General features: G+C 53.1%; 1 protein-coding gene and 1 long non-coding RNA gene across 2 annotated transcripts; both read left to right on the top strand.

Annotated features, from left to right (window-relative positions):
* Nucleotides 1–1,776: 1,776 nt before the first annotated feature.
* Nucleotides 1,777–4,190, top strand: LOC117003148. The gene is made up of 3 exons (XR_004419473.1): nucleotides 1,777–1,930; nucleotides 3,966–4,043; nucleotides 4,135–4,190. It is a non-coding gene; the product is annotated as an uncharacterized LOC117003148 (long non-coding RNA).
* Nucleotides 4,191–14,397: 10,207 nt separating this feature from the next.
* Nucleotides 14,398–27,035, top strand: LOC117003438 (LON peptidase N-terminal domain and RING finger protein 1-like). The gene is made up of 12 exons (XM_033073370.1): nucleotides 14,398–14,830; nucleotides 18,407–18,525; nucleotides 19,630–19,752; nucleotides 19,943–20,065; nucleotides 20,669–20,804; nucleotides 21,572–21,665; nucleotides 22,742–22,856; nucleotides 23,480–23,601; nucleotides 24,275–24,433; nucleotides 24,906–25,068; nucleotides 25,154–25,300; nucleotides 26,375–27,035. Exons 1-12 carry the CDS (start codon nucleotides 14,458–14,460, stop codon nucleotides 26,570–26,572), a joined length of 1,872 nt encoding a protein of 623 aa, XP_032929261.1. The 5' UTR covers nucleotides 14,398–14,457; the 3' UTR covers nucleotides 26,573–27,035.
* Nucleotides 27,036–27,441: the final 406 nt, after the last annotated feature.

Genomic DNA, 27,441 nt, shown 5'->3' with positions numbered 1-27,441 from the left:
AGCTATGCTGCCACTGGTGACCCTGACTAAAGGGACACCTGTCCAGGTCACCCACAGCCCAAATTAAAGGGGCTGACTCAGAGGCAGGAATGGGGGAGCTCATGGCAGGAGGAGGAGGAGAAGCTCTGGCATTTCCTTCCCAGGTGTGTACACTGAATCCAAAATAAAGAGTGCTCTGTGATGATGTGACCTAAACAGAGATGGGTGTTCTGTAGTCAAAGGCTCCTTGGCACAGAAACAGGACAAAAGTGGCTGTACTCTGGTTTCTGGGAGTCTCCTGTAGAGCAGCCCAAGGTTACCATGCACTGGTGTTTTGGGTGCTGTTGGCAGGTTGCTTTCCCTCCTTCAAGGGCAGCTTTGTGCCTGCTGGAGGGTGAGACCAGAGCCTGTGCAGTCTGTGGGTGGGATCTGGAAGTGTCCCTGGCTGTCACTCTGCTGTCCTGCTGCAGGAAGCTGCTGGTGGCTGCAGCCTGGCCTGCTGGTCAGGATGGTCCTGGTTCTGTGGGTGACACTTTGTGTCCCTGTGTCCAGACAGCAGTGGCAGGGCTGTCCCCTGGGCTGCTCTGACTGAGGATGCTGGAGGAGGCATCAGAGGACTGAGAGTCCAGCTGGGACTGGCAGGGAGAAAGCAACGCAGTCACCAGTTAAAAATAAGTTTGGGTTTGATGTTTGTGGGGGAGGATCCTCCTAAGGTGGCAGGAGCTACTCAGAGCCAGGGGTTGGATGCTGTGCTGGTCCCAACACCAAACAGATCCTCCCTGGATGTGTTTTCAGGGTGCTCCATGTGCACATCACCAAGTTCCCTGGCTGCACTGACCTGGAGGCTGTGTCATGCTGGCACAGAGGGGATTGCTGCCAGTGTTTGTCCCAAGACCAAGTGCTGGCAGCAGGAGCTCCCTGAGTGATTTTTGTGTGAGCTGAAGCATCTCTGTAAGAGCACCAGAGCTATTGATTGTGAACTGAGCAGCAACAGGGCTGAGCTGAGCTGAGCTGCTCCAGGGTTTATCTACCTGGACATTAAAACCTATCCCTTATTTCTGACCTAAACCTGCCAATGGGACTCTTGCTCTGGGTTTGGGGCCAGTGCTGGAAGAGGTCTGGGGCAGAAATAGTTGGGTTTTTGGGACAAGTGACTCTCTAGAGCTGCTTGCTCCCTGCATGGGTTACCCAGAGTTAGGTTCACTCTGTCAGAGGGGGCTCCACACACACTGCAATTACTGTAAATGGAAGTCAAATGATTGTGGGAGCCACTTTGCTGTAGAGTTGAAGGCATTCAATGGGACAAATCTTACGGGAGTGCTAATTCCCTTTATTAGGTGGGGAAAACAAATTAGCTGCGTACACAAGCCCTTTCTGACACTATTGTTACTTTTATTATCCTGTACTGGTGCTATTGGAAATGAGGGCATTGCATTAGAGGGAAGGCACATTATGCAAGTGTTTAGACGTGCTGGTAACTGCTCTCTGCTGACAGGTATTTACTTAATGATATGTTGGAGTGAAAGCCAGGACTAGCATGGAGGGAGCTGGGAGTGCTTTGCCTGGACCTCCTGGAGCTGCCTGACAGCTCCCACCCACAGGAGGCATCCCCAAAGACCCTTTTCTGTATTTCTAGCAGGGTCCTGACCATAGCACATTCCCAGATTGTGTCCCCAGTGCTGGTCCTCATGGATGTCTGCAGCCTCAGAGCTGCCCTGACTTGCTTGCCAAAGGTCTTTCTGCTCCTGCCCGTGCTGCAGGCAATAATGCCTCCTGTGGGTAGCAGTGGGATGGTCACGTTTCCGGTGTCATGTGCTGTCCATGACGGATGGCAGAGCCAGTTTTTCTGCTCCAAAAGTGGGACTGGGGAGGAGACCGCAACACTCAAATAGCCGGAGCCCTGGTTGCTGCCAGCCAGGCATTGAGGAGTTCACTTCTTTTTCAGCTCCAGGTAAGGCCCTTCCCTTTCTCCTTTATGCCATCCAGGGAATTTACAGACTTACCTGTGTGTTTTCCAGGCTGGAGAAGCAGAGCAGGACAGCAGGGTGGATGAGGGTGCAGCAGGAGCATCCCTGGGACTGTGGTCTTGGGGATGGCAATGGGGGCCTGAGCTCTGTGGGAAGGACTTCAGTCCCCTGGCTGAGATGGGAGTGGGCTCACCGTGAACCTGTTGTGCCTGGGGGGGTCAGGCCATTCAGGTTCATCTGGAAGGGTCTGAATACACAGGATTGCTCCGTTAGCCGCAGCTCTGATCCAGCTGCACCTCCTGCCTGGCTTGGCTGTGGACAATTGCAGCTGGTCTGTGGGGACCATCAGCTGGGTTTTGCTGGTTTGTCTGCCTGGGCTTTAAGAAACCAGCTCATCTGGGGCAGACAAACCTGCCTGTGCAAAATGTGAAGTAGCTGAGGCTCCAGGGGAACAGGCAAAACTGGATCTGCTGGTCCAGGCTGGGATAGGATGGGAAAAAGCTGAGCACTGGCAGGGATCAGGAGCCAGAACCCACGGCAGGGTCAGCACCCCCCAGACAGGAGCTTGTCAGAGCCCACCCCATCTCTTGGAAATCAGCAGGGTTGGTCCCCAGGGACAGAGGTGGCAGTGCAGGGGGGGTTAAAGGGGTTTAACCACCCACAGAAGCATTTCTTGGTGTGTGTTGGGGCAGAGCTGTCCCTTCCCAGCCCTGGCTGCTGGACTTTGGTCTGGTTGCCCATCTATCTCCTCGTGCAGAGCTTGATGTCCATCTGTGTACCTTCCCTGTCTCTACCTTGTGGCTTCCCTAACTGCTCCCCTCTGGCAGTGAAGTTGGGGGCATCCTCATGGATTTGGGGCTGGGCACACCATGGGAGCTTTGTGAGCAGGACCTGGGGTCAGAGTGTCACCTACACCTCCTCCTACCCCTTCCCAGGGCTGCCTTTTCTTTTGTTAATGTTTGATCATTTTTAATGATTTTAGATTAAAATGTGATTATTTTCAATTAGTAGTTGCACTTCTTAATTACAGAGATGAATTAGATTGCCGTTCATTATTAATTAGATTTTAACTTTGCACTGATTACATCTTCTATCAGTCACTTCCCACACTCCTTTCCTTCCCATCCAAACTCCCTCTCCCCTGATGTCACCCCAAGCCCCACTGCTCCCCTGCAGCATCATGGGGGTTTAAAAACCTGCCTAGAAAATACAAATCAATGTTATCGGCTCAGAGGCTGCAACTGGCTCCTGCAAAAGGGCCAATAATAACAACCAGATGATGTCATTTTGTGGCTAAAAACCATTAAAAGGAGGCATTAATATTCTGCCTCCCTCCATCACTGACTGGAAGAGAAACTATTTCCTAATTACTGCTGCAGCAGGGGTGGATCTGCTCTTCCCAGTGAGCAGAAGGGACCTGATCCCCTCACCCCTGCTGCCCTGTTTGTGTGTGAGAAGGAGTGTTTGACCTGCCCAGGCCATTTCTTAGGCTTTGTTTGGGCCTCCTACTTTTAAAGCAAGCTGTTTCCTTTCCTTTCTTTTAATCTGTCACCTTCTAGGGACCTAATCAGTGCTTGGGAGTTTTCTTACCCTTGCTCTTGGCTTCTTCTCTGCTTGCTGCTGTCTCCATCTCCCTGTCCTTCAGGGAAGGTTTCCTTTCTGCTGGGGAGCCTCCCACCCCTGCTTCTTATTGTTTCTTCCTCATTTAATTTGAAATACTTCTGTAATTTGCAGCTGCTCATGGTGTTGGGTTAAGACATCTCCCTGCACATTTGCCCTGAGGTTTCCCTGCTTCCATCACTCTCCACTTGCTGCTTTCCTGGGCAGAGGGGCCTGCCTGGGTGGGCACAGGGTCTGGTCCTTTTGGTTTTTGTGCAGTCCACAGATTGTTTGATCTCCTTCCCTGCTGTTTTGGGGGGTAGGAACTACACAGGGCCTCTGTGAAAACGGAATGTTTCCATCCCTGAAATTCTCACCTTGAAATTCTCACCTTCCTCCCCTCTCTTATTGCTCCTTCAGGTCCTCTCTGTTCGTAGGTGTGACTGTCTCGTGTCCCAGAGCTCTTTGGCTTTGGTAAAATGTCAACAATCCTGAAATGTGAGTGTTTGGTGTGGGCCCAGGGGCACCTGCAGGATTTGTGCTGGATGCTGCACAGTGGCAATGAACCTCCCTCTGTGCCCTGCTGTAGGGTTTGGACGGGAGGACAAGGACAAAGAGGAGAAGGACAAGAAAGAGGAGAAGGAAGAAAAGGAGGAGGAAAAGACTGAGGGAGAAAAAGAGAAAGAGAAGCAGAAGAGGAGGAAGAAGGAAGAAGAAAAGGTAGGGGAAGGATGGAGCTTTCTGCAGAACCATTTACATCCCAGCTGTGAAGGGAAGCCACACCTGACCCATGGCAAACCCACACCTGTAGTAGATGGAGCTATGCTGTCCCCAAACTAGAAACAGCTGCCTCTTTGCTCCCAACATTCCTAGTTAGCTCTCCCTCCTTTTTCTCTCCAAATGGCATGCTGCCTTGTGTGGACAGCAATGCTGCACTGCACACACTGTGAAATCCTTGCTCTAGGCTCTGGAGGGCTCTGTGGTGCCGTGGCCACACGTGGTTCCACAGCAGCACCTGTGGTGCCAAGCCTGGCTCTAGATACCCACAGGACCAGGAGTCTCTCTGACCTGAAGCTCTGCTTGAACAGCAAAGAGTGTCAGGGTTCCCAGAGATGCTTGTCCCTCTCTTTTTACCCCAGCAGGGAGCTGGGGAAGAGGACAGGAGTGGCAGCAGCTCTGACAGTGACTCAGAGGAGGTAACCTCACCCCTGCTCCATGCTGGGCTCCCCCTTTGCACTACAAACCCAGTGTGGATGCTACCAAACACTTGAGATGGGCTTCCCTCACATGCTGTCCCTTTTCTTTCTGTTCCTGCCCCAGGACCAAGGCATTGCCAAGGATGATGAGAAGGAAGACCAGGATTAATCTTTCCATGCTGGAGCAGCAGTGCATGCCAAGGAGGAGGAGATGGAAACAGCAGCTTGGGCTGGAGGGCAACTGGGCCACTCTTAGCCAAATAAAGATGTTGTGATCTCCAAAGAGAAATGCCCTTTATTCACCCAGTCACACTGCCTGCCCAGCGCTCCCTGTCCCTCTGCAGAAGGAAACACTCAAGGAAAGGCAATAATTGGTGGGGAGCTGCGAGCTGGGTGAGCAGGTTTTGTTCAAGACCATGACAGAGTCTGGAGAGAAATGCAGGGGCTCTGCCTGGCTCTGCATAGCCCCTCCAGCCTTGGCATCACCAACATCTCCCTGCGCCCTCCACGCAGCGTGAGTGGGGACAGACGCCTGGTGCTGTGCTGAGCTTTTAAAACTCATTTTAAATTTATCAAAATCAAACGAAAAGCAGTTACAGGGGAGGGAAAACCCCGGCAAACCTTTCTCTTTTTGCAGCAGGCACCGCGCCTGGTCATCCCCAGCCCCGCCGCAGCCGCCGAGGGCTGGCATCGGGCGCGGCGCCAGGAAAAAAAAAAAAAAAAAAAAGTGGGAAAAATTAGGAAAAATGAGCTGGCACCGCCATCTACCGGGAATGAAACGTCTGGCAGCGGGGCCACGGGTTTCATAATCGCTCGGCTGTTTTGTAAGGCTCCTGCAGCGCTCCGGGGACAGGGAGAGCACTGGGGACAGGGAGAGAGCATCGGGGAAATAGAGAGAGTATTGGGGACAGGGAGAGCACTGGGGACATGGAGAGAGCATCGGGGACAGGGAGAGAGCACTGGGGACAGGGAGAGAGCACTGGGGACAAGAGGAGCATTGGGGACATGGAGAGAGCACTGGGGACAGGGAGAGAGCACTGGGGACAGGGAGAGAGCATTGGGGACATGGAGAGAGCATTAGGGACAGGGAGAGCATTGGGGACAGGGAGAGAGAATTGGGGACAGGGAGAGAGCACTGGGGACAGGGAGAGAGCATTAGGGACATGGAGAGAGCATTGGGGACAGGGAGAGAGCACTGGGGACAGGGAGAGAGCATTGGGGACAGGGAGAGAGCATTGGGGACATGGAGAGAGCACTGGGGACAGGGAGAGAGCATTGGGGACATAGAGAGAGCATTGGGGACAGGGAGAGAGCATTGGGGACATGGAGAGAGCACTGGGGACAGTGAGAGAGCATTGGGGACAGGGAGAGCATTGGGGACAGGGAGAGAACTGAGGACAGGGGTGGCTCTAGGAACAAGGAGGGCTCCAGGGGCAGGGAGTGCTGCAGGGATGCTGGGTGCTGGACCCTGGATGCTGGCAGGACCCTGGGTGCTGGACCCTGGATGCTGGCAGGACCCTGGGTGCTGGATCCTGGATGCTGGCAGGGACCCTGGACCCTGGATGCTGGCAGGACCCTGGATGCTGGCAGGGACCCTGGATGCTGGCAGGGTCCCTGGATGCTGGCAGGACCCTGGATGCTGGCAGGACCCTGGATGCTGGCAGGGTCCAGCCAGCAGCAAAAGGGACCTGGGAGGGGGACACAGGAGCAGCATCCTGACCCACGGCTGCTTCCAGCAGTGCAGCCCAGAAGTCTCACCACCAATAAAAACTTCAATGCAAACTTGAGCATAAGCTCTCCCTGCTGTGTTGCTGCCTTGTTTTGTTTTCCTTATGAAGTCTATTTTAATGAGTATTTTCTTGAGTAACGCAGATTTCAGGCAATCTGAAATTTAAACTGAGATTAAAAGTCAACACCAAGGAGGAGTTTACTTGAAACCACAGAATGTGGCTTTGGATGGTCCTTCCATGGAACAAATGCAGCCAGCTCTTGTATAAGCACAACAAACAGCAGGAAAGATGCTGAGGAATGTTGTCTTAATTATCCAGCACAAAGATTAAAGGGAAAACACGGAGATGGGAAAAACAAACAACCCCAAAGGCTAAACTGGGTTTCAATGAGCTGGTTTGGCTTCAGCAGGGAAGGATTGATTTCTACTGCCTTATTACTTCATGAACCCTTGGGTGCATTAATGCAAAATAATCCTCTATGGGGTTATTTTACATATTTTACTTTTCCCTCTGTGCAAGTGCACAGGACTCTTGCACAAGACACAAACTCCTTCCAAATAGTAGATGGAGTTGCAGAATTTTACAGTCCCCTCAGGCCATGCAACTACAGGATGGGAATATCTTGGAATAAATTCTGTGTTTGGACATGAAAAGGGAAGGCATTGCCTTTGCTTTTTAAGATGAAGGTTGGAAACCTTTCAAGCATGCTGTGCCAGACTCTGAGGTCAAACCTGCCTGTAGATGCTCACTTGGAGCTGGGAGGTGTAGCATCTTACTGGAGTGGGATTCTGCTTTCCAGATGACAGGGATTTAATCTAAAAATTGTCCTCTTTGCCTCGTGCCCCAGCTCCCACGATATCTGTCTGACCCCACAGCCACGTACCCCTTGTCCCCAACCTCAGCATCCTCACGAGCTCAGGGCCAGTGCTGGGTGATGGTGAGCACCAAGCCAGGTGAAATTTTCCTGTTTGCTGCTCCTGTTTTACAGTCCCTGCTTCAGGCCACTGCACCAAGCTCTCTGCAGCCAGATCCCTGTGGCACAAGAGCCAAACACACCCAGGGACTGCCTGTGTGAACACTGAGCTGTCCCCTCTGGCAGCCAAACTTCTCCATCCTGCCTTCTGCACCTTGCCTTGCACACAGCTCCCACCCCTTGTCCTGCCTTCATAGAACTGCCCAAGTTTCCCCAAAAAGTCGTGGAGGTGGTAAACACAATTTCAAGTTCCCTGGTGTCCCTAATTCCTCCTTGCATCTCAGCCCTGGCTCGGAGCCAGGTGACATGAATGGGTGTAGAGCACAAACATTTGTGCCAGCCACGGGGATTAGGGCTCTAAATCACTCAGTGGAGGAGGAAAAAGGCAGGTGGAGCATCTGGCCTTTGGGGATGCTGAGGACCTTGAGTCCCAGCAGTTCAGTAGCTGTCCTGAGGGACACATCCCCAGCAGGAGCTGGGTGTTTGCCCACAGATGTGACAGCCAGCAGCTGTCAGGGCCTGAGCTCTGCCTTCACCAGGGTGCTTTAACCTCCTCCCTGGATTGGAGCATCTGCAAGGGGAACCAGGGGTTCCTCAGCTGGCTGGGAGAGCAGCATGGAGCACAGAGCTGGGCCAAATGCCCATCACACCACGCTCTGGAGGGGCGGAGTGGAAAGGGAGAGCAGCAAGAGGAACTGGCAGCCGTGGAGTTACTTAAGCAAGTCTTGTTTACACAAATTTATATAATAACTCTGGCTGGTCCCTGGGGAGCAGGAGGGGTTGTGATGCCCCTGCTCACAGCATCTGGGGGTGCCTGCAGGAATCCTGCACAGCTTGTGGCTGCCCAGGGCCTCATAGCAGCAGAGATGCCAAGAGAATTTAGGTGTGGAGAAAGAATTGTTTCCTATACCATTTCATGAAGAGATGTCCCCATAAAAAGGCATTTTTCTATAAATGCCAGCAATTTCAGAACAGAAAGGTTGGATCTTTATTTTGTGATAAGACTTTTCATCTTGCATCTAGGGGCTTTATATAATAAAAAATGTCCTATTAGGGAAACAAGGCTCTCTAAAGTAGACATCAAAAAGAAATCTTTCCTCTGTTCCCAACTGACCTTTTCCATGGAAAATTTCAAGCTGCTTTTTCATTCCACTAAAAAATGGAAACAGTTAAAAATCCTGACTTCCCCAGAAAAGCTGATTCCTGCAGCCCTGCTTATGATCTGCTAATCTCTGCAGAGTGCTAGGCAGAGGTTTCCTATGAAACCACTCTTCTATTTTTGAGCTGAATAAGAAGAAAAGCAAAACTCAAATGGAACTGGAGTCATACAAGGGAAGGGTGTTTTGGAAGGTGAAATCCTCCTGCTTCCAGGACAGCACTCAGACTTGCTCCTCTCTGTGCTGCATCCTTCTACAACTTGTCCCTTCATTCTGAATATCTGTCAATTAAGACTCTTTGCTCTGATAATTAGCAGCTAAAAGTTATAGCAGAGCTTTATTCTTGGTATTAATTTTCATGAAAATGATGCTAAGGATGCACATCTTTCCCAGCACCTTTCTTTCCCCTGCAAACCTCTCTAAGATTCTGAATTTGCTTTTTCAGAAGAGCAGAGCAGGCTCTTTACTCCACAAACCTCACTGCAATCCCTTCCTAAAACTCACAGTGGAATGGTGCCAGGCTTCTTGCGAAGGAAAACCTTCAATTTGCTTTGGCAGATCCACCAGGACAGGTTTCTGGGTGACAAATGTTCCGAGCACTAACAACTTGACCTCTTTAAGAGCCGTGACGCCTGTGCGTTACGAAAGGAGGAGCTGGCTTACCCAAACATGATTCACCTGCTGTTCAAAGTGCACCAGAGGTGGAGGCAAGCCAGCCTGTGCAACAGAAAGGCACAGACAGAAATATTTGTCTGCTCCTTGAGCAGGAAGCTCTGCTCAGGCCACCACTGCTGTGAACAGCCCAGGAGCTCACAGGCAGCTGTTTATAACTGTGGTAGGGACACAGCCTGAAATCCAGCCCAGGATGTGCTTAGGGCTTCGTTCTGTCTGGCTGAGGGGAAGGGGAACTGCAGGGAGACCCTGAGAGCCCTCTGCATTTCTCCCCAAGACTTCAAGGTGCTTCATTCTCCACACAGTCAGACACAGCATTTGGATGGAATTTGAATCACTGGCTTTACAAGAGCTCTGTCCTCACCAAGAAGGACATACAGTGGTGATGGAGATGCTGGAGCTGAAGGAATAAGGACCAAGGCAGAGCATGAGGAAGTCAGATCTGGCCTGAGAGCCCAGAGACATCCCTGCAGAGCAGGCTCTGCCAGCTGCAGAGCCACCCACTGCCACTTGCAGCCTCCTCTGGCAAAGCCAAAAGGCAGCGCTGGGTGCCTGCCAGCCCTGCTGGCATCCCTGTCAGGTGTGTGGGAGCTACACAGGAAAAGTGGAAAAAGGAAGAAATGAGGGAGGCGGCACGTACTCGCTTCTTGCTGGGGCCGGGAGCCAAGGCCACGAGGGCTGGTGGTTGAGTGGGGCAGGGCAGCTGGCTGTCAAGGGCCACCACAGCATCACCCACGGGCCAGGCACATGGACACACAGCAGTTTGTGAAGTTGGCAGCTTCTGTCTGACCCTGCAGGAAAGGCTGATTGCAAATCCGCTCTCCCCATCCAGATTAAGAGGGTGATGTGACCTCCAGGTCTGGCCCACTGAAATGCAGCTCCCTCTGGACACCAATCTTCTTGGAAGTGGTGGATCTCGCTGCAGTGTAAAGGTGTCCTCAGGGAGTTTGCTTGTTATGACTTTTTCTCCTTTAATCACTTTGTTATGTTATCCATGGGTTTAGGGGGTGCTGAACAAGCCCTGCTGACTTTGGGCTCCTCCTTGGGCTCTCCTATAGATGGAGGATCTTCAGTTTCAATAGAAATACCAATAAAACAATTTCAAGGCATCACAGCAAGCTGACAGCATCCTGCACCACAGCCCATGTCCTTGTCACACATCCTAGTCTTCCCCAGGGATAATGGAGACAGTTCTGATCTGTTTTTGTATTCTCTCCTCAGGGGTGTGTGGTTTGTACATGACTGCCCATGCTGTGGAAAAAGACATCTCCATCTATTTTATGTGGGATTTGCTTCCAAGACTGAGAGATAATGTTCTGCCAACCTCTTTGCCAAGATGTTTGGCTCCAGACACTAAAATGAGCCAGATACAGATCTGGATTCTCCTGCTGTGACTCTCCAGTTTCCAGGAGTTCAGGCATAAGCCTAGTTACATGAGCAATGAGATAACATTACTTTGCAGCTGTTTGTCCCACCAATCCATGTGAAAGTCAAGTCATTTCTCTAGGAATGATGCTGCCTCAGGCAAAGCCTGCATGAGTCAGAAGGAAAAAATATTAAAGTTTTCTTAATTCCCTGACCTTGTTTACATCTGATCCTCTGTAGTGAGATTCAGGACCTCTCTGAGCACTCAAGCAGCAGAGTTCCTGGACTTGGGAACAATACCATGTAATTTATATGATTGCTTCCTGCACTGTGCCTGCTCAGCACAGCACAGAACTCGAATCCCAAACCTCACAGAGCACTGTGGCAATCTGCCTGCCCCTGCCAAGAGAAAACCAGGCCTGCAACAGCTCCCCTAACTGCACACAGAGACCTGAGAGCAGAGGGGCAGGTCACAAAAGACGAGCTCAGGACAAAGGGTCTCCCACACCACCTGCTTCCAGTTCCTTTTTGCTCCACTTCCCAGGAAAGGCTTTGAACCACACGTGGCAAATGGGGAAACCTGGTGGCTGAATAACATCCTGGATCTAGAAATACTATGATGCAAAGAAAGAAAGAAAAAATTCCAGGAAGCTGATGTGTTTGTTGACAGGCTTGGGCGGGAAGGGGGGATGATGCAAATAACTCCCTGCATGTTACAGGCACGTACTGAGGTGTAAAAATAATTCCTTAGGCCAACTCTCAGGGCTTGCAGACAGCCAGGATCCAGGTGTAGTGCTGCTGGGGCACAAGTGTGTCTGCACAGGTGCTGAGGCTCTTTGCCTGGTTCTTGGACATGCCACTGTGAGCCCAGTGTGCCCCTTGCTGATAGCAGCACTGCCCCTCCTCGGCTGGGATTCTTCCAGGGATCTTCCCAGGATTCTTCTGGGATGCTTTCCCCCTGCTGGTTTAGAAACGGGAGAACTTGTTTCACCCCTGTGCAACAGGATTTTCAGGTCTGATGGTGCTGGAGGAAGCTGGTGGGTAGAGCAGCGTGGAAAAGGGGTCATGACATTCAGGGTGCATGTTGTTCCTGTTCACAGGTGCTTGTGGTGCCTTTGAAGACACCTCAGGAGCGTGCAGGCCTCCTCTCTGAACAAAAAAAGGCAACACTGGGAAGGTGCTGTCACCTCAGAGCCACTCCTTAAACCCTAATGTGTCAAAAACAAGCGTCAATGCTTGCAACAAATATTTATGCACCAAAAATGAGCAAACACAGCTGGTGTGAAATCCCTGATCCCCACGCTGGGCTGTCAGCAGTCTGGACCACATTAATGAGGCTGTGCTGGAGCCCAAGCACAAGTGGACGTGTGGCTGGGAGCCAGAGGAGGAGCTGCAGCAACACCTGGAACTCCTCACCCTGCACTGACCCCGGGACATTTCCCGCCTCTAAACTGAAATAAAAATAAAAATCCTGTTGTGCTTTGCAAATAGTTCCTCCACACAGTGTGATCTGTCCTCTGTTATGCAACACGTGAAGTTCTCATCTGGCCAGCAGAATGGTTAGCATTAAGCATTTAAAGCTTTTTTTTTTTTTTTTTTTTTTTGCAGTTATGTACTGAGTCAGCACAAACAGGGCAGTGACAAGAGAAAGCATTCGGAGTTCTGAACCAGCTCAGCTCTGGACAGACTGAAGAAAACAAAATGTTCTTGCACACTGGTGCTAATGAAGCCTGGTTTGCGATGGCCTCGTGTGTCGTGGTTGATTGATTCCGAGCTGTATTATGCAAAGGCAGATTATAAAGCACGTCTGCTCTGCTTGTGAGGCGCTGGAGAGCCCACACGTGGCTGTGGAGTGAATCAGGTGAGGGAAGGAACGAGGCAGGTCCCAGGTGAACAGCCTGGTGTCTCCCAGAGGAACTGGCTGGGGTGATGGAAGATGCTGTGCTCCTCACCTGAAGCAGCTGCCCCTGGCCAAGGGCTGCTGCTCCCAGGCTGAGCCACACAAACAGGTTATTGTGCACTCTGCTTCAATGTCGGCTGTGGTAACTAAAATCACCCTCATTTTATGGCTCACAAGCCAGGAACGTGCCCTTCTTGAGGGGTAAACTTGAGGCAAAACTGGTGAGGCCTCCCTGGTGGCAATCTTTGTTTTTAGTCAGTAGTCAGGCTTTGGTGGAAAAATGAGCCATGGTGAGAACTAAGCCACGAAAGGAGAGTGTCTGGTGTGAATGAGCTTTGTCCACCTCAGAAATGCCCATGAGAGAACTGCTGGGGGAAGGGATGTCCAAGGTCCTCTGAGGTGGGGGGAGAACTAAAGACTGACCCTGCAGATGGGGACATGGAAAATGTCCCCTGCAGGGCAGAGTCCAATGCACCCAGGGTGACCACTGTCCCTAATGCCAAACTCAGCTTTTCAGGGCAGTGTTACCAAATGTCACCTCAGATTTCTCCAGTCCGGAGGGATCACTTAAAAAGATAACGGAGAAAGCAATAAAGCCTATCAAGCCCACATAAAATGCTTAGTTGTTGAGCTTTTAAAACCACTCATGAGCTGTTTAATGTAATTGCAATAGATTTGGAAACAAAACCTGCTCCACAGCCCAAACCTCCACCAGCCACTCCCTCAGTAGGGCACCAGTTTTACCAGCACTGAAGTCCCTCTGGTGATCTCCCTCCCTGAGCAGCCCTGCCAGTGTGTGCGTGGGTTTGAATTGTTTTTGGGGACACACAAATGAGCCCTTGGGGAATGTGCATCATCCTTACATAAATTCGGATCTACTAAGCTCCAGAGCTGCCAGATTTCAGCTGTTTTTCTCGGCACCTGCTGTGCAAGAGCCGCTGGCTTTTTGCTGTATGACTGTGTGGTGAGGGGATGCATCTCCCTGCACCGAGCCCATCCCGGGGGTCTGAGTGGGAACGGGATTGGTCTTGCAAGGTCTGAATTCTTTCAGTTCTGGGTAAATGGAGCATCTGAGGGAGATGCAGTTTCCCGTATACGCTGGAGGAGTGTCCCTTTGCCTCAAACACGATGGGTTTCCGGGGAGGGCACTGCAAAGAGGCATGTGGTGTAACCCAGCTGGAGCACTGAACAGCCAGCACCCCACTCCCACTCTGGGGAGCCTCAGACAGCTGAGGGACCCCAGGAATCCTGTGCCAGCCACACTGGAGCATCCCACCCTCCTCCCCATCACAGAGCACCCTGTGTCCCCCCGGACTTGTGCCCCAGCCCTGTTCCACATCACCCCGGATACCCCAGGCAGCCTGCACCGTGGGTGGCTCCAAATTGCCCTGGCCGCACTCTGGGGCACCCCGAAACACCCCCAGCACTCTGCGCCTTGGTCCTGCTTCAGGGTGCCCCAGACCCCCGGGACCCCGTGCCCATCTGGGTGCAGAGCTCTCCGGTGCACGGCTGCAGAGCGGCTCGTACCCCGCTCCCCGGCTGCTCCGGAGCCCCCCAGCATCCCGCCTGCCGGGGATGCAGCGATCCCGCATCCCGGCTCGGGGCTCGGCACCCATCCGCACCCCCAGATCCCCCCGCACTCCCCGATCCCCCCGCACCCCCGGATCCCCCCACACTCCGGGTCCCGCCGCCCCTCGCCCGCCGCGGCGCCCCCGGTTCCGCGGGCTCCGTTACGAAACGCGGCCGGGGCGGGGCGGGCGCTGTTGGCCAATGGCGGCCCGGGCAGCCCCGCCACCGGCGCCTGCCCGGGGTCCCTCCGGCGGGACGGGGCGGGCCGGGCCGGCAGCCGCAGCCTCCGCCGGGCCGGCCGGGGCGAGCGGGCACGGCCGGCTTTAGGGACAGCTCCCCCGACCGCTGCCATGAGCGGCCCCTCCAGCCCCAGCTCCCCGGCGCTCGGGGAGAGCCCGTCCGGGCAGCGCCTCGGGCTGGACCTGCTGCGCTGCCCCTGCTGCCGCCTGCTCCTCTGGGAGCCGGTCACCGCGTCCTGCGGTCACTCCTTCTGCAAGCCGTGCCTCGGCGGGGCCGGGCCGTCCCGCTGCCCGCTGTGCCAGGAGCGGCTGGAGCTGCTGGGCATCGCGGAGGCGAGGTGCAGCGTGGTGCTGAGCGGGATCCTGGAGCGATGCGTGCAGCCCGAGCGGCGCCTGGCCGGGCTGGCCCAGCGCGTCCGGGAGCGCCTCGCCCGCGGGGACGCGCGGGAGGCGCTGAGGATGGCGCAGAGAGGGGTCGAGCTGGGTAAGGACCACCGGGCTGGGAGTGCGGATGGTGGGGTGCGGGCTGCCCGAGAGACGTGCCCAGCATGCGCGGCTGGGCTGCTGCAGCTGCGAGTAGCAGTGTGGGTGACAATGTAGGTCACCGTGTCCCTGCAGCTCAGCGCGCTCCGAGCCTGCACGGTCCAGAGCTGGAAGACGTGGGAAGCTGGAGGTGGTGTAAGGCAGGGCTGGTGGGGATGGGGATGGGAAGGAGGAAGGCAGCTCCGGGGCATTTTTTCCATATCTCGAAGTGCTGGGAGCGGTGGGATGCCCGGCAAACCGCGCTGCTCATCCCCTGCCCTGTCCCATCGGCCACGCGCTCCCGGACGGGCAGGAGCAGCGGACGCTCACATCTTGCAGCCCAGGAGTATTTCAGGGTCAGAGGAAAAGCTCTGCCCAGGGGTGGCCATTATGTAAAGTGGTTGGGACCTGTCCAGTCGGGGATGGGCACGTCCATCCCCGGAGCCTGGCGGGGACACAGCCTTGGAGGGGCTCCTGTGCCACCCCACCGTGCAGGTCAGCGCCCAGCCCGGCTCCTTCTCCGGCCAGACATTTATTTGCCTGCAGGGCCAGGATCGGGCCCGGGGGTAGGGCTTGATCTGCTTTAATGTGTGGCTGTAAGTGGATTTCTTGGAAAGTAATACTTAAATAAAAGGGGTTATACAATGTGTCTGGAGCAGGGGGTTGGGGCGGCGGAGGCAGAGTTTCCTTTCTCCGCGGCGTTTCTATGACAGCGCTGAGCTCTCCTCCCGCAGCGCAGGCTCTTATTCATCGCCTGCTGCGAGACAAGTGCCAGAGGTTCAGGGTAAGCCTGGAAACGAAAGGCTGAGCGGACCGGTCGATCCTGGTGTTGGCAGCAGAGAACAGGTCCTTTTATGCAACCTCCAGAGGCATCCGTCTCTCCCTGCACACCCTCCTTCAGAGTAAAGGCACACGCACACTTCCCCAGTACTCATTTGCCAGGCTTTTGCCTGATTGGGGGTGTACAATTACACATTTCTTTAAAAATCCTTTGTTAGTGAAAAGAGGAAACACTGCAAACTCTGTCCTCACTGTTCCCTGCACGTTCTGTTCCCCGAAAGACAGGAAAGTCTGGCTGAGGGCAACAAGGAAATTGCAGTCACAGCCTGAGCTCCAGTGAACCTGTGCTTGCTGGGGCTGCCAGGCTCAGCCACGTGGGTGGTGTTTCAGGATGTGTTTTCCAGCTCCTGCAGCCAGCTTTCAGCTGCACAACTTTTGACAGGCTGCCTTCACTTTGAAACAGAACCACTGATAAATGTTTGACCCATGGGGGTGTTTTATTTGTGGTTCAGTGTGGCGTGATAAGCCAGTTTGCAGTGCCCTGCTCAGCCCAGCCCGTAGAGCAGGTGGAATGATTGGGTGGACATAAACTGTCAACTTTTTATCTTCATTCTTTCTGAGTGAACAACAGAAAAATGCACTGTAATGTGTAGCACAGGAGGCCCTCTGACATGCCTGGAGCACGGAGGCTGGCGGTCTCGGAGGCTGCCAGCTGGCTGATGGCCCTGGTGTGTAATGATATCATAGATCAAAAATAGCTGCAGCTGCAGAGAAATGCAGAAATCATTGCCCTGTTTTACACATCTGAGGTGTTTTTTTTTTTTTGGCCAAATCAGTTGCTTTATTGCTGGGCTGTGCAAATGTTAGAATGGGTTTGCCCACATGGAAAATAAGCCTTTAGACTTTGTACCTGTTTGTTCATCCCTACCTGGGGCTGGAATATTTCATCTCTGGAGGGGTGTTTGTGGGATGGAGTAATGAGCAGCAAGTTCCCATGTTTCCTGACTTGAACCCTAATATTGGCCAATACTGTAAAGGAAAACAAGCTCCCAGGTGTGGCTCTGCTGCACAGCTCAGCATGGCCAGCGCAGCTTTTGGTGCAGGAGTGGCTGTGCCTGGCTCTGCTGCTCTCAGGCTGGGCTGACCCCAGGCAGGGAGCAAAGTCTTGCTGTGCTCCATGCTGGGCACAGGGACAAGGAGGCAATGGCCATGGCAGAGTTTCCTCCCCTGTGATAAGAAGTGCTGGGTGCCTGGGCAGGGTGGCAGCAGAGGCAGGCAGGGAAATGGGCAGATGCTTCCTGCACCCGGCTGTCGTGGAGCTGCCAGTCCTGACCTGCAGTTTGCTGGCAGAGCTGCATCAGCACCGTGTTTGAACTGGGCCAGGAGGAAATGCTGCTGGGTTTGGAAGTGCAGGAGAACATCATCAACAGTGATGTTTCCTGGTGATTGCTGATCAGCTGCCAGCCAGGCCCATGGACCCGGCTTGCCTCTGAGAGAGCTCCTGGCCCTTCAGCAAGGTGATGTTGCCCACACCACATTTGCCACAGCAGCAGTGCCTGCAAATGGTGCCTAATTTATGGTACAAGGCTGGCCTCAGTGCCAGCATCCTGCAGGGATACCACATGTTACCTGTGCTGGACCTACCATCATCCCCCAGGGAGCTGGGAGCCAGTTGGGGGACCTGCATGATGCTGGAGCCCTCCCAAAATGTACAAGGGACAACAAGTCCGCAACCCTCAGCAGCTCTGAGCTGATGTTCAAAGGGCTGGGTGCACAGACCTGATACCTGAGCTGGAACACCAGCACTGCACTGGATGTAGGTCACCTCCATGAGCTGTGATATAACGGGGTGGGTCTGGGCATCTCTGCTTTTCAAACCCACAAACATTACCACACCTGGTTACTCCATGTGTGTGGGCTCTTGGGGTGCTGCTTCCTTGCTCTCCCTGACATCCCCCAACCCAATTCTGCCACTGGCAGTGCTGATAGGAAGGAGGGTCTTTATGTAGTTTTCCAAGGCAGGAAAGAAGAGGATCTCATTGCCTGTTTTTTTGGAAAAGGCAGGAGCATGCAATGCTCAGTGTCATGACTAGCAATGTCTGTGGGACCTGTGCCCCCCAGCACATTAATGTCCCAGCAGTGACATCATGCTGACAAGGAACTTGATCCTCAGTTCTCTTCCTCAGTTTTGGGAAATCTCAGCCTTTTGTCATACTTGGAAACCCCAGGTCGTGTGGTGCAGGCAGATTCTTACACCCCCCTTGGCTTCTCATCAGCCCCAGGAGAGCAGTGACAGCCAGGTGGGTCTGGGAATTCAGGTTTCCAGCACTGCAGTCCTGTTTGGTAACGTGTTATTGTGACTCTGCTGGGTGAGTCACATCCCAGAGCAGAGCCTGCTGTGGCCACAGCCCTGTAGGGACTATGTCTATGGCAGAGCTTTTTTGCTGCATCCCAAAAAGATGGATGAAAGCCCAGATCCCAGCATGGCTGAGCCCTGAGGCAGTGATGGGGCCTCTTGGCTGAGGGTGTTTAGGGAAGTTGGGGGAAAAAGCAAAAGGAAGAACCTCATACAATTTAAAACTGGGTATTTAGGGGAAATAACTTCCTTGCAGAGGCTTACAAAGCCAGTGCCTCCTGATGAAGAGCACTGCAGGCTGTGCTCAGGGACTGTCCCACTGTGGTGGCCTCTCCCCAGCCCCCTCCAGCCCCCGTGCCTCACCAGGGCTCATCTCACAGGTTCCCTCATTTCCCTTTCCAGCCCTGGACTCCAGCTCCCTGCGGCTGTGCCGGGCAGAGGCGTTGGTGGCACTGGGGCAGTATCCACAGGCACTGGAGGACCTGGATGCTGTGTGCAGGGCTGAGCCTGGAGAGCACGAGGTGAGTGAGGCCATCCACATCGACTGGAGCCAAATCCTGCTGCACAGGAGCAGCCTGCCCCTCTCCTCAATTCTCCATTGGATTCATCCTGCTCAGAAATGCACCTGACAGACCCACTGGGTAGCTAATCAAGGTGGCAGGTGCTGTGGTGCTCTCACTGGAGAGGTCTGCACTGTGTCCATCCCTCACTCCTTCTCCAGCTCTCCCTAGGCTTGGCTTTTGCAACTGCTGCACTTTGGAGAGTCCTGGCTTTTTTAGGCAGATCTAATCAGGGGAGCAGTAACATGCCTGGGTGCTTTGGCTTGGGATGGGAGCAGGCAGGAGGCAAAGGGACATTCCCTTGGGGCTGGCAGAGGAGCTGAAAGGCCACATGCTCAGCTGGTCACTGTTTCAGAGTCACCTGTCCTAGTTTGGAGGATTGGTGTCTGCTAAGAAAGGCAGGACCCTTTCATTGAAATGGAGAATGTAAACCCGCTCCCTCCAAATTATTATAAATATGAAATCAAGGGGCTCTCAGGCAAAGATATGGGAATTAGGAATAACAGTTGTTTACTAGGGAAATTAAAATAGAAATACAGCACTACAAACAAACAAACTCCAAACCCTGACACAGACAGAGTACAACCTGACACCCGTCAGGCAGGGTGTTGGCAGCAGTCCCATCCCATGGTGGCTGCATCCTCCTGCAGTGACAGATGTGGCTCAGTTGGAGCAGTGCTCCTGGACAAGGTGCAGTTTTCCTCTGGAGTCCAGTGGAGAAAGGGGCTCCCTTAGTGTCCCAAAACCTCTGTTTTATCTTGGTAAGAAATGTTGGGCTCTTCCCCCTGGCTGGAGCAACTCCCAATGGGATGCAGTAATTTTATCAGTCACACAGTGGGACTCAATGGCCATGAGCAGAAAATGACTGGCTGGAGGAAGGATGGGTTGTGAAAAGATAAAGAACAATGCCCTGCCTGGTTTCAATGGATGGCCATTAGCAGAATATCTGCCGTTGAGATAAGGATCACTGCCCCCACCCTCAACAGATGGTGACAGAACAGATACCTTTTATCACATCCTGTATTGTAACCCAAGACATCACCTCTTGTTTCTTCTGCCCTGCAGGCCTTCTTCAGGAAAGGGAAGGTGCTCCTGCAGATGGGGCAGAGAGCTGAAGCCCTGCTGGCATGGGAACACTGCCTGACACTCAGTCCCCATTTTCAGCCGGCTCGGAGAGAGATGGAGAAGGTGTGTGGGCTCTGCCGTGTTCTGTGCTCTCACAGGGACATGTCCTTGTCCTCTGAAGGACTCAACAGAGTGCTCAGCCAGCACAGAAACCTCCTGCGGTGATGGGAGGGTTCCTTGGGGAAAAAGAGAGAGCCTGGTAGCCCTCCTACTTTCCTCCTAGCATCCCTCACCCCTTTCTTTGTCCTTGCAGATCATGGAAGCTGATGCTCCTCAGCCATGCACAGCTGCACCCCTGGGGGATGCTCACCTGAGCTCAGCTGGTTCCCAGGTCGATGGAGAGAGCCCAGTGCTCCCATCTTCCACACAAGCTGAGGTAAGAGCCTGCAATATCCGAGTCTGCAAGGACACTTAATGTCCCTCTGGGACATCCCAGGTGCCCAGTGATGGGAAAGGACATGTAGCCATGCTTACCTGGTTGTGTGCTGGGATGAGAATCTGCAGGTAGTGGAGGGTGGGAGAGCAGGTACCATCAGGGCTGATGCTGTGGGGACTCAGGAAACAGGAGACTTTCTCTCTCTGTTCATCTCACTACGTTCAGGAAAAAAATGAAAAAAAGAAGTGAGTTTAATTTTTTTTTCATCTAAAAAACACATTTGAGAATAGCTCAGACCACTAGCAGCTGTTAAGGGACGCTTGTATTTTCCTCTTTGCCTTCTATAAACAAACTTAGAAGGTTTGGAGAGAAGAGGGAATTCAGAAAATGGGCTCAGATACACACAAATAGTTGTTTACATGTTTTACCATGTGATGGGTAGCAATGTCTGAAGGCCACTCCTGCTGTCCTGCAGATGCAAGGTGGAATGTACAGCAGCACACCAGGAAACCTCCCAGTGCTGTTGGGCTTGGTGGGACAGATGGGACTGAGCATTCAGAGGGAGAAGAGGGTTTGGGCTCAATTTCATCTTGCTGTGCCTAGGATCAGGAGGGAGAGCTGGCAGATGGCCGAGGGGATGCTGGGTCTGAGCACAGCCAGGACACAGCCACCCTTCGCCAGCCAGGAGAACGGCAGGAACCGGAGACTTGGGCAGAGAGTCAGGGCCAGTGGTTGTTGGGTGAGTGTCATCAATGTTGTGTCATACAAAATCCTTGTTTGAAATTCATTTTGGCACCAAAAAGTTGGTGTTTGCACTGTGTCCAGCTCAACAAATGAATACCCCAGGGGCACATGATGGGGCAGCTCTGGCCAGGACATTCACTGCTTCTCATGCACGTGAGGAGGATCCACCTGATTCCTGTGTTGAGCTGGTGAACATGCTCCAAACCTTTGGCTCCAGCTTGGTGACGAGTTCTTGCTGAAGCCAGCCATCACTTGTTCCCTGTGTGGAGTCAGGGAGAGCCTTTCTTTGGTTCCCATGGGTTTAGATGGGTTTTGGTTTGGATTAAATTTCCATGTGTGGGACAGGACATGCCATGAGCTGGGGAAGCAGCACCTCCATCAGCATTAACTTGTCATCAGTGTCCAGCCAGGTGGCTGCCACATTCCTGAGTTTCATAAAGCTGTGATGGCTCATGGCAGGTCTCCAGAGACTTCCATCCTGGAGCTTTTTGGGACACTTTTCTGCCCAGTGCCTCAGTTTCCCTGCCTGCAAGAGGAAATACCACCTTTCTCTACCAAGTACCATGAGACTCACCAACACATGAGCTATGGATGAACACAGATGGGTTAATAGAGGGGTTTATGTCGCATTTCCTAGTGGTTTTGTTTTTCTTTGCCACTTCCAAAGCGCTTTGTGGGGCAGTTATGCCTCAGAACGAGGTCAGAAAGCAAAAATTAATTTTCTGTATTGAAATGGGGGATTTTTTTCTCTTTTACCTCTAGGTAACAAGGAGGAAACAGCAGCAGCAAAGTGTACCCAGCCATGCCTCGGGGAGTCACTGAGCATATCTGACTTGGAGTGCTCCCTCTGCATACGGTGAGTTCTGCAGGAGAGCTTTGAGGATGAACAATTGGCGCCTGATAGGTTTTCTTTACTTGGTGTGCATCTTTATTCACATCTTAATAAAAGCTCAGTCCTGAGAACTGCTGAGATGTAGGTTTTGGTACAGATAAGAGGGGAAGGCAGGACACCCTGCCAGGCTGCAGGAGCTCAGATCACCCTGTCTCAGGGTGCAGCATCACTGGGGCTGTATCCCTTGGGACAGAGATGTGGAGGTGGGGTGTTTAGTGGGGTCAAAGACCAAAAGCAGTGGTTGCCCTTTGTACCTGCTGGGACAGGAAGGTGTTGCCCAGAGAAATTCCCTCCATGATGGGGATATTGCAGACCTAGAGGGGAGCATTTCTGAGCTCTTTGCCTGGTGCAGGTGGAAAGGGGAACAGGGCAGAGCTTGTGTTTGTCTGCTGGCTCAGGGCTGGGGAGGGACTGCCACAGGGCATGCTGGAACCAGGCTGTTATTCCTGGTGTGTCCCAGGCTGTGGAGCAGTTGTGCAAGTGGCTCCTGGCAGAGAGCTGGGTGGGTGTTGCACTGCCAGACGTGCGAGTCGGCCAAGGTCCTGCATGGCAGCTTTTTCCAGGTCTGTGCATGGGGGAGAGAGATTGAGGCTGCATCTGATCTGAATTATGTGAATTTGGATCTCTTCTGAAAGAAGAAAACAGTGTTTAGGAGGAGTCAGGGCTTTCTCAAGACCTTAATTTAATTTTTAATCCTGGGGCTACCTGTGAGCAGTTTGAGTACTTGCTGCTGGCTCTGCTCCTGGAGCAGGGGGAAGGAGGAGCTTTCCTGTCACTGCCCTTTGGATTGCACACCACTGGGGGTGTCTGGGGAGCCTGGCAGGACCAAGGGGTGCCATGTGTGTACTCATGGGGTCTGCTGGGACTCCATGGAGACTCTGCAGAGCTCAGGCCTGGAGCAGTTCTCATCTTACCTCATCGTGCCAGCCCAGCAGTCTGAGCCCAGACTTGCTAATTAAAGTGTCTCTCTGCCAGGCTGATCTGTGCTGCTTTCCCTTTGTTGCTCTCTGCAATCCACTGACTCTGATCATCCTTTGCAGGATGTTCTTTGAGCCGGTGACAACGCCCTGTGGTCACACCTTCTGCAAGGAGTGCCTGGAGCGCTGCCTGGACCACCGGCCCAACTGCCCCCTGTGCAAACAGAGCCTGAGAGAGGTGAGGGAAAAAGCCCTGCAGGATGGAGCCTGAGGGAGCTGCTCAGCTGCTGGCTGTGTGCCCAGGGCTGGGGTGGGAAGGTGCACTGCTCTTATCTTAGCAGCTCCCTGGCATGGTGGTGTCAGCTCCACTCTCATGGGAGTGACCAGACAGTTGATAATTAAGACCAAGAGATTCATTTCCACAAGATGCCAGAGTGATTTAGTGAGATTGTAAACAGGAGAAGAGAGAAAGAGAGAGAGAAGCAAATGCTAATTGCTTTAAAAAATGGAAATGGATGGAAAACCTGCTAGCCTGGAGATTTGATTTAATCTTTAATGAAAAGGGATTGGGATGAGACCATCAGGGAAATTAGGTTGTCATACAAGGACTGCATCACTGTCAGAGACAGGACGTTGTGTTGGACGGGCCCTGGCTCTGAGCTGTGTCTGGAGGTCTCGGTGGAGCTGACATCTCATCCTGCTCAATGGCTCAACACCCCCTGATAGGTTTTATCCTTGACTTTCTCTGGTCTAAAATTACCTTCGGTTCCAATAAAAGTGAGCACAATTCACAGTCCAGCAGGACCTCAGGGCTTCCTCTCTGCTCTTCTCCAACCTATTTTTGGGTCTAATTCCTTTCAGTACCTGAAGGCTGGGAGGTACAGCCCCACGGTGCTGCTGCAGGACATCATGCTGGCCACCTTCCCCACACAGCTGGCTGAGCGCCGGGAGCTGCACCGGGCGGAGATGGCAGAGCTCTCCAAGTAAGCAGGGACTGCTCCTGTGTGTGTGTGTGTGCACACATGGGGACTGGGAGGGGCTCTGAGAGGGCTGTCCTCACCTCATACCAGTGCTCTGGCTTAGTTCTGCTAAAGTGATGCCTGTCCCAGCTCCAGGACCACACTGCAGTGCTGTGTGGGTGGGGACATGCCCCATGAGGCACCTGGGGGTGAGGGACCAGCTTTGCAAGATGCTGTTTTGTGGGCAGAATTGTCCTTGGTCTCTTGGTGAGCCAAGTGGAAACTTTACAGAAGTCATAGAATTCAAAGAATCCACAGAATTCACAGAATGACTGTGTTGGAAGAGACCTTCAAGATCAACCCATGCCCTAACACCTCAACTAGACCATGGCACCGAGTGCCACATCCAGTCTTTTTTTAAACACATCCAGAGATGGTGACTCCACCACCTCCCCAGGCAGACCATTCTAGTAATTTATCACTCTTTCAGTGAAAAATTTTTCCTAATATCCAACCTAATTTTCCCTTGCTACAACTTCAGACTGTATCCTCTCGTTCTCTTTAGTGTTGCTCTGTGCTGGAGCGTCACTTCTTGTGGTTCAGGACACACCTGGTTTGGGGGAGCAGCTGATGCAGGGCCATTGGGATGGGATTAGCTTGGAGAGGCATCACAGTGGTTTCTCCTTGTGTCCCTCAGCCTGACCAAGAACATCCCCATCTTTGTGTGCACGATGTCCTTCCCTGGCATCCCCTGCCCTCTGCACGTCTTCGAGCCTCGGTACCGCCTGATGATCCGGCGGTGCCAGGAGAGCGGCACCAGGAGGTTTGGCATGTGCATATATGAGAATGGGAAAAGGTGAGCTCCTGGGCAAGCTTCCCCCTGCCCCAGCTGATTTACCCCTCTCTGCCCCAGCCCCAAGTGTCTAAAATACTGAGTAGTTCAGAGAGATTTTCTATCAGTGCCATCTTGGAGCAGGGAGGTGGTGCATTCCCCACAGAGTGAAATGGGATCCAGGAATGAGCCCAGCACTGGAGCTGCACAGAGCTGTCAAATACAATACAATACAATGTCTCTCATCTCCACAGTTCTCTGGCTGTGACCTCCAGCTCCTCTTAGTGAGAACTAGGAGGAGACTTGATTGAATCCCTCAATTTGCCCCCACGCAGACATCTTTTTCCCTGCTTTGGAGACAGTACCTTTAGGAGAAGCAGCTCTCTTGCCACCCATCAGCCCAGCTCAGCCCTGTGTCTGTCCCTGTGTCCCTGCAGCTGCTCTCTTGCCATCTATCAGCCCAGCTCAGCCCTGTGTCTGTCCCTGTGTCCTGCAGCTTTGCTGACTATGGCTGCATGCTGGAGATCCGTCAGGTGGAGCTGCTGGCAGACGGGAGGTCCTTGGTGGACACCATCGGCCGGCAGCGGTTCCGGGTGCTGAGCCGCGGCCACAGGGACGGCTACCACACTGCTGACATCGAGTACCTGGAGGACAGGAAGGTGAGGGCAGGGCTGGGCAGAACCCTGGGCTGCAGAGGGACAGAACCTCCCTGCAGACACCTGTGTCCCTCTTGGCTCTGTGCAGGTGTCCGGGGAGGAGCTGCAGGAGCTGCAGAGCCTGCACGAGAGCACCTATCGCCTGGCCCAGCGGTTCTGTGAGCACGGAGACCTCACCTCCAGACACATCCTGATGCAGCATGGACCACTGCCTGAGAAGGAAGAGGACATCCAGGTAATGCTCAGAGGGAAGGGATGCACCAAGAGAGCCTCTGAAGCAGCTCTGTTCCTGCACTAACCACCCTGCTTCCTTCTTCAGCTTCCACCAGGATGAACAAAACAAATCAAGTTTTTCACCCCTGTTACAGCATTTCTCATTCAGAGAGTTGGCAGGCCTTGTCTTGTAAACTGCTTGGTTTCTTTATGGTTTCTTTATGGTAAATTGTTCTTGGAAACTGAGCACTGAGTTCTAAAACCTTTCCCAGAGTCTTTTCCTAAATGAGAACTGAACTCTGTGTGTTTGAAAACACTTTGGGAAAAAGAAACCAAACAAATTGGCAAAGAAGTGAATCCTGCAGCTCCTTGAGTCTGCAGTTTCTTTCTCACTGTGATCCTTTGAGACAGCCATAGCTGGGCAGAGGCGAGGAGCTAAGAGGACAGAGTCCAATTTGCTTATTATACTGCTCTGACAAATTCAGATCATGTAGGAGGAAAAAAATCCCAAAATTTAATTTTCACTCCTTTAAGAAAGTATTTCCTCTCTAGATCATTACAAATATACTCTTGCTGGCTTGTCCCAGGCTAAGGCTGTCCTGGCCAGCAGTCACGTTAATGATGTGCTCAGGAATTACAAATCAACTCACCCTCCTTCAGCTGAATCGAGTTTTTCCTTCTTAGTTTGGCTCAGGTTATAAAAAAGCCACTTTAGAAAAACAGTGCCCAAACAGCTGTGCCTGCCTGGCCTGCACCTCACACCTTCAAGTGATGGCCAATATCCCAAAACAGCCCATGCAGGATTTGGCCTGTGTTTACTAAAAGCACCGGCTTAAACAGGGAAGTACACAAGTTATTTCATTGTCTCTTTAGTACAGACTTTTTACCAGCTACATCTGCATCTGGAGGCTCTCTGGGGAATGCTTGTCTGGAAATTAAATTAGTTTGTCCAGCAGTTTTGAGCTCGGATGACAAAAGGGCTGTTCAAGATGAGTGCTTTGGCCGCCGCTGTCCTGACAAGAACAGCTGTTTGCCACCCCTGCATTCATTCACCTCGCGGCTCCTGACGTGGGGGTCTCTCCTGTGTCCTCTCCAGGCTTCAGCAGACGGCCCCACATGGTGCTGGTGGCTCATCTCCATCCTGCCCCTGGACCCCTCCTTCCAGCTGAGCCTGTTCTCCTGCACGTCTCTGCGCGCCCGCCTGTCGCAGCTGCAGCACATCCTGAGCGCGCTGCTGCAGCAGCCGCCGCCGCGCCACCTCCTGCCCGAGCGCGGCCCCCGCGGCCGTGTCTGACCCGCCCGGGCTCACCTCCACCCTGCCTTTCTCTCTGTGTGCTGCTCCATGTTGGTGTGTGGTTTGAGCCCCCCTCCAGTCCCCCAAAGAGTGAGCTCAGCCGTGAGCTGGGCGCGCTGTGCCGTCTGTGCCACCTCTGGGAGTGCCTGTGCTGGGCCACCAAAGGGGGTACGGGCTGCAGGGCTGGGCTGTGCCTCCACTGCCAAAATCTGCCAAAATCACTCACTGAGGGGCTTCTGCAATGAGGAGGATTCTCCTTAGGGCAGGGGACTGAGTGCAGGTATTGCCTCAGTTTTGGTTCTTCCACTTTGGAAGACAGCTTAGGAGTTTTGGTAGATGATCCTGATTCACACAGGAAATTTAGAGGTTGGGGAAGCAGAGAGGTTTCCAATGGCTTCCCCCAGCCTTGGGAGCTGACAGCTCTGCCACTGCTTACAGCTTTGATTAGTTTGTGTTTGAACCAGAAGAAAGGTTAAATTAACCAATCTGAAGCTCTCTCTTGCTCCCAGCCACCTCCACGGCCACATGGTGAGGAGATGGTTCTCTGTGAATGCTCTCAGGTCCAGCCATCCCCCTCTCCCTGCTCTGCTCGGTGCTGTGCTGTGTTTGCTCAGCAGACCCTTCCCCAGGACGCTGCCAGCCACTCCCCTCACTGCTCCAAAGCTGTGAAGTGCCTGGGAAGGGGGATTTTGTCAGCTTTGGTGCTTTTGCTCCTACCCAAAGGCTGCTGTTCCCAACCCTGGCTGTGTTCAGGTTACAGGGTCAGCCCTGGGAGCTGGCAGGAGCTGATAGCACAAGGGAGTTAAGTCTGGGAGTTTTGTTGTGAGACTTTCTGCTCCCTGACGAATGCAATTTTCCTGTTCTGTGTT

This window comes from Catharus ustulatus, chromosome 15, assembly GCF_009819885.2.
Source record: "Catharus ustulatus isolate bCatUst1 chromosome 15, bCatUst1.pri.v2, whole genome shotgun sequence".
Classification (NCBI taxonomy): domain Eukaryota; kingdom Metazoa; phylum Chordata; class Aves; order Passeriformes; family Turdidae; genus Catharus; species Catharus ustulatus.
The sequence above is the reverse complement of the archived record's forward strand: the minus strand, read 5'-3'. Positions and strand labels throughout refer to the sequence as shown.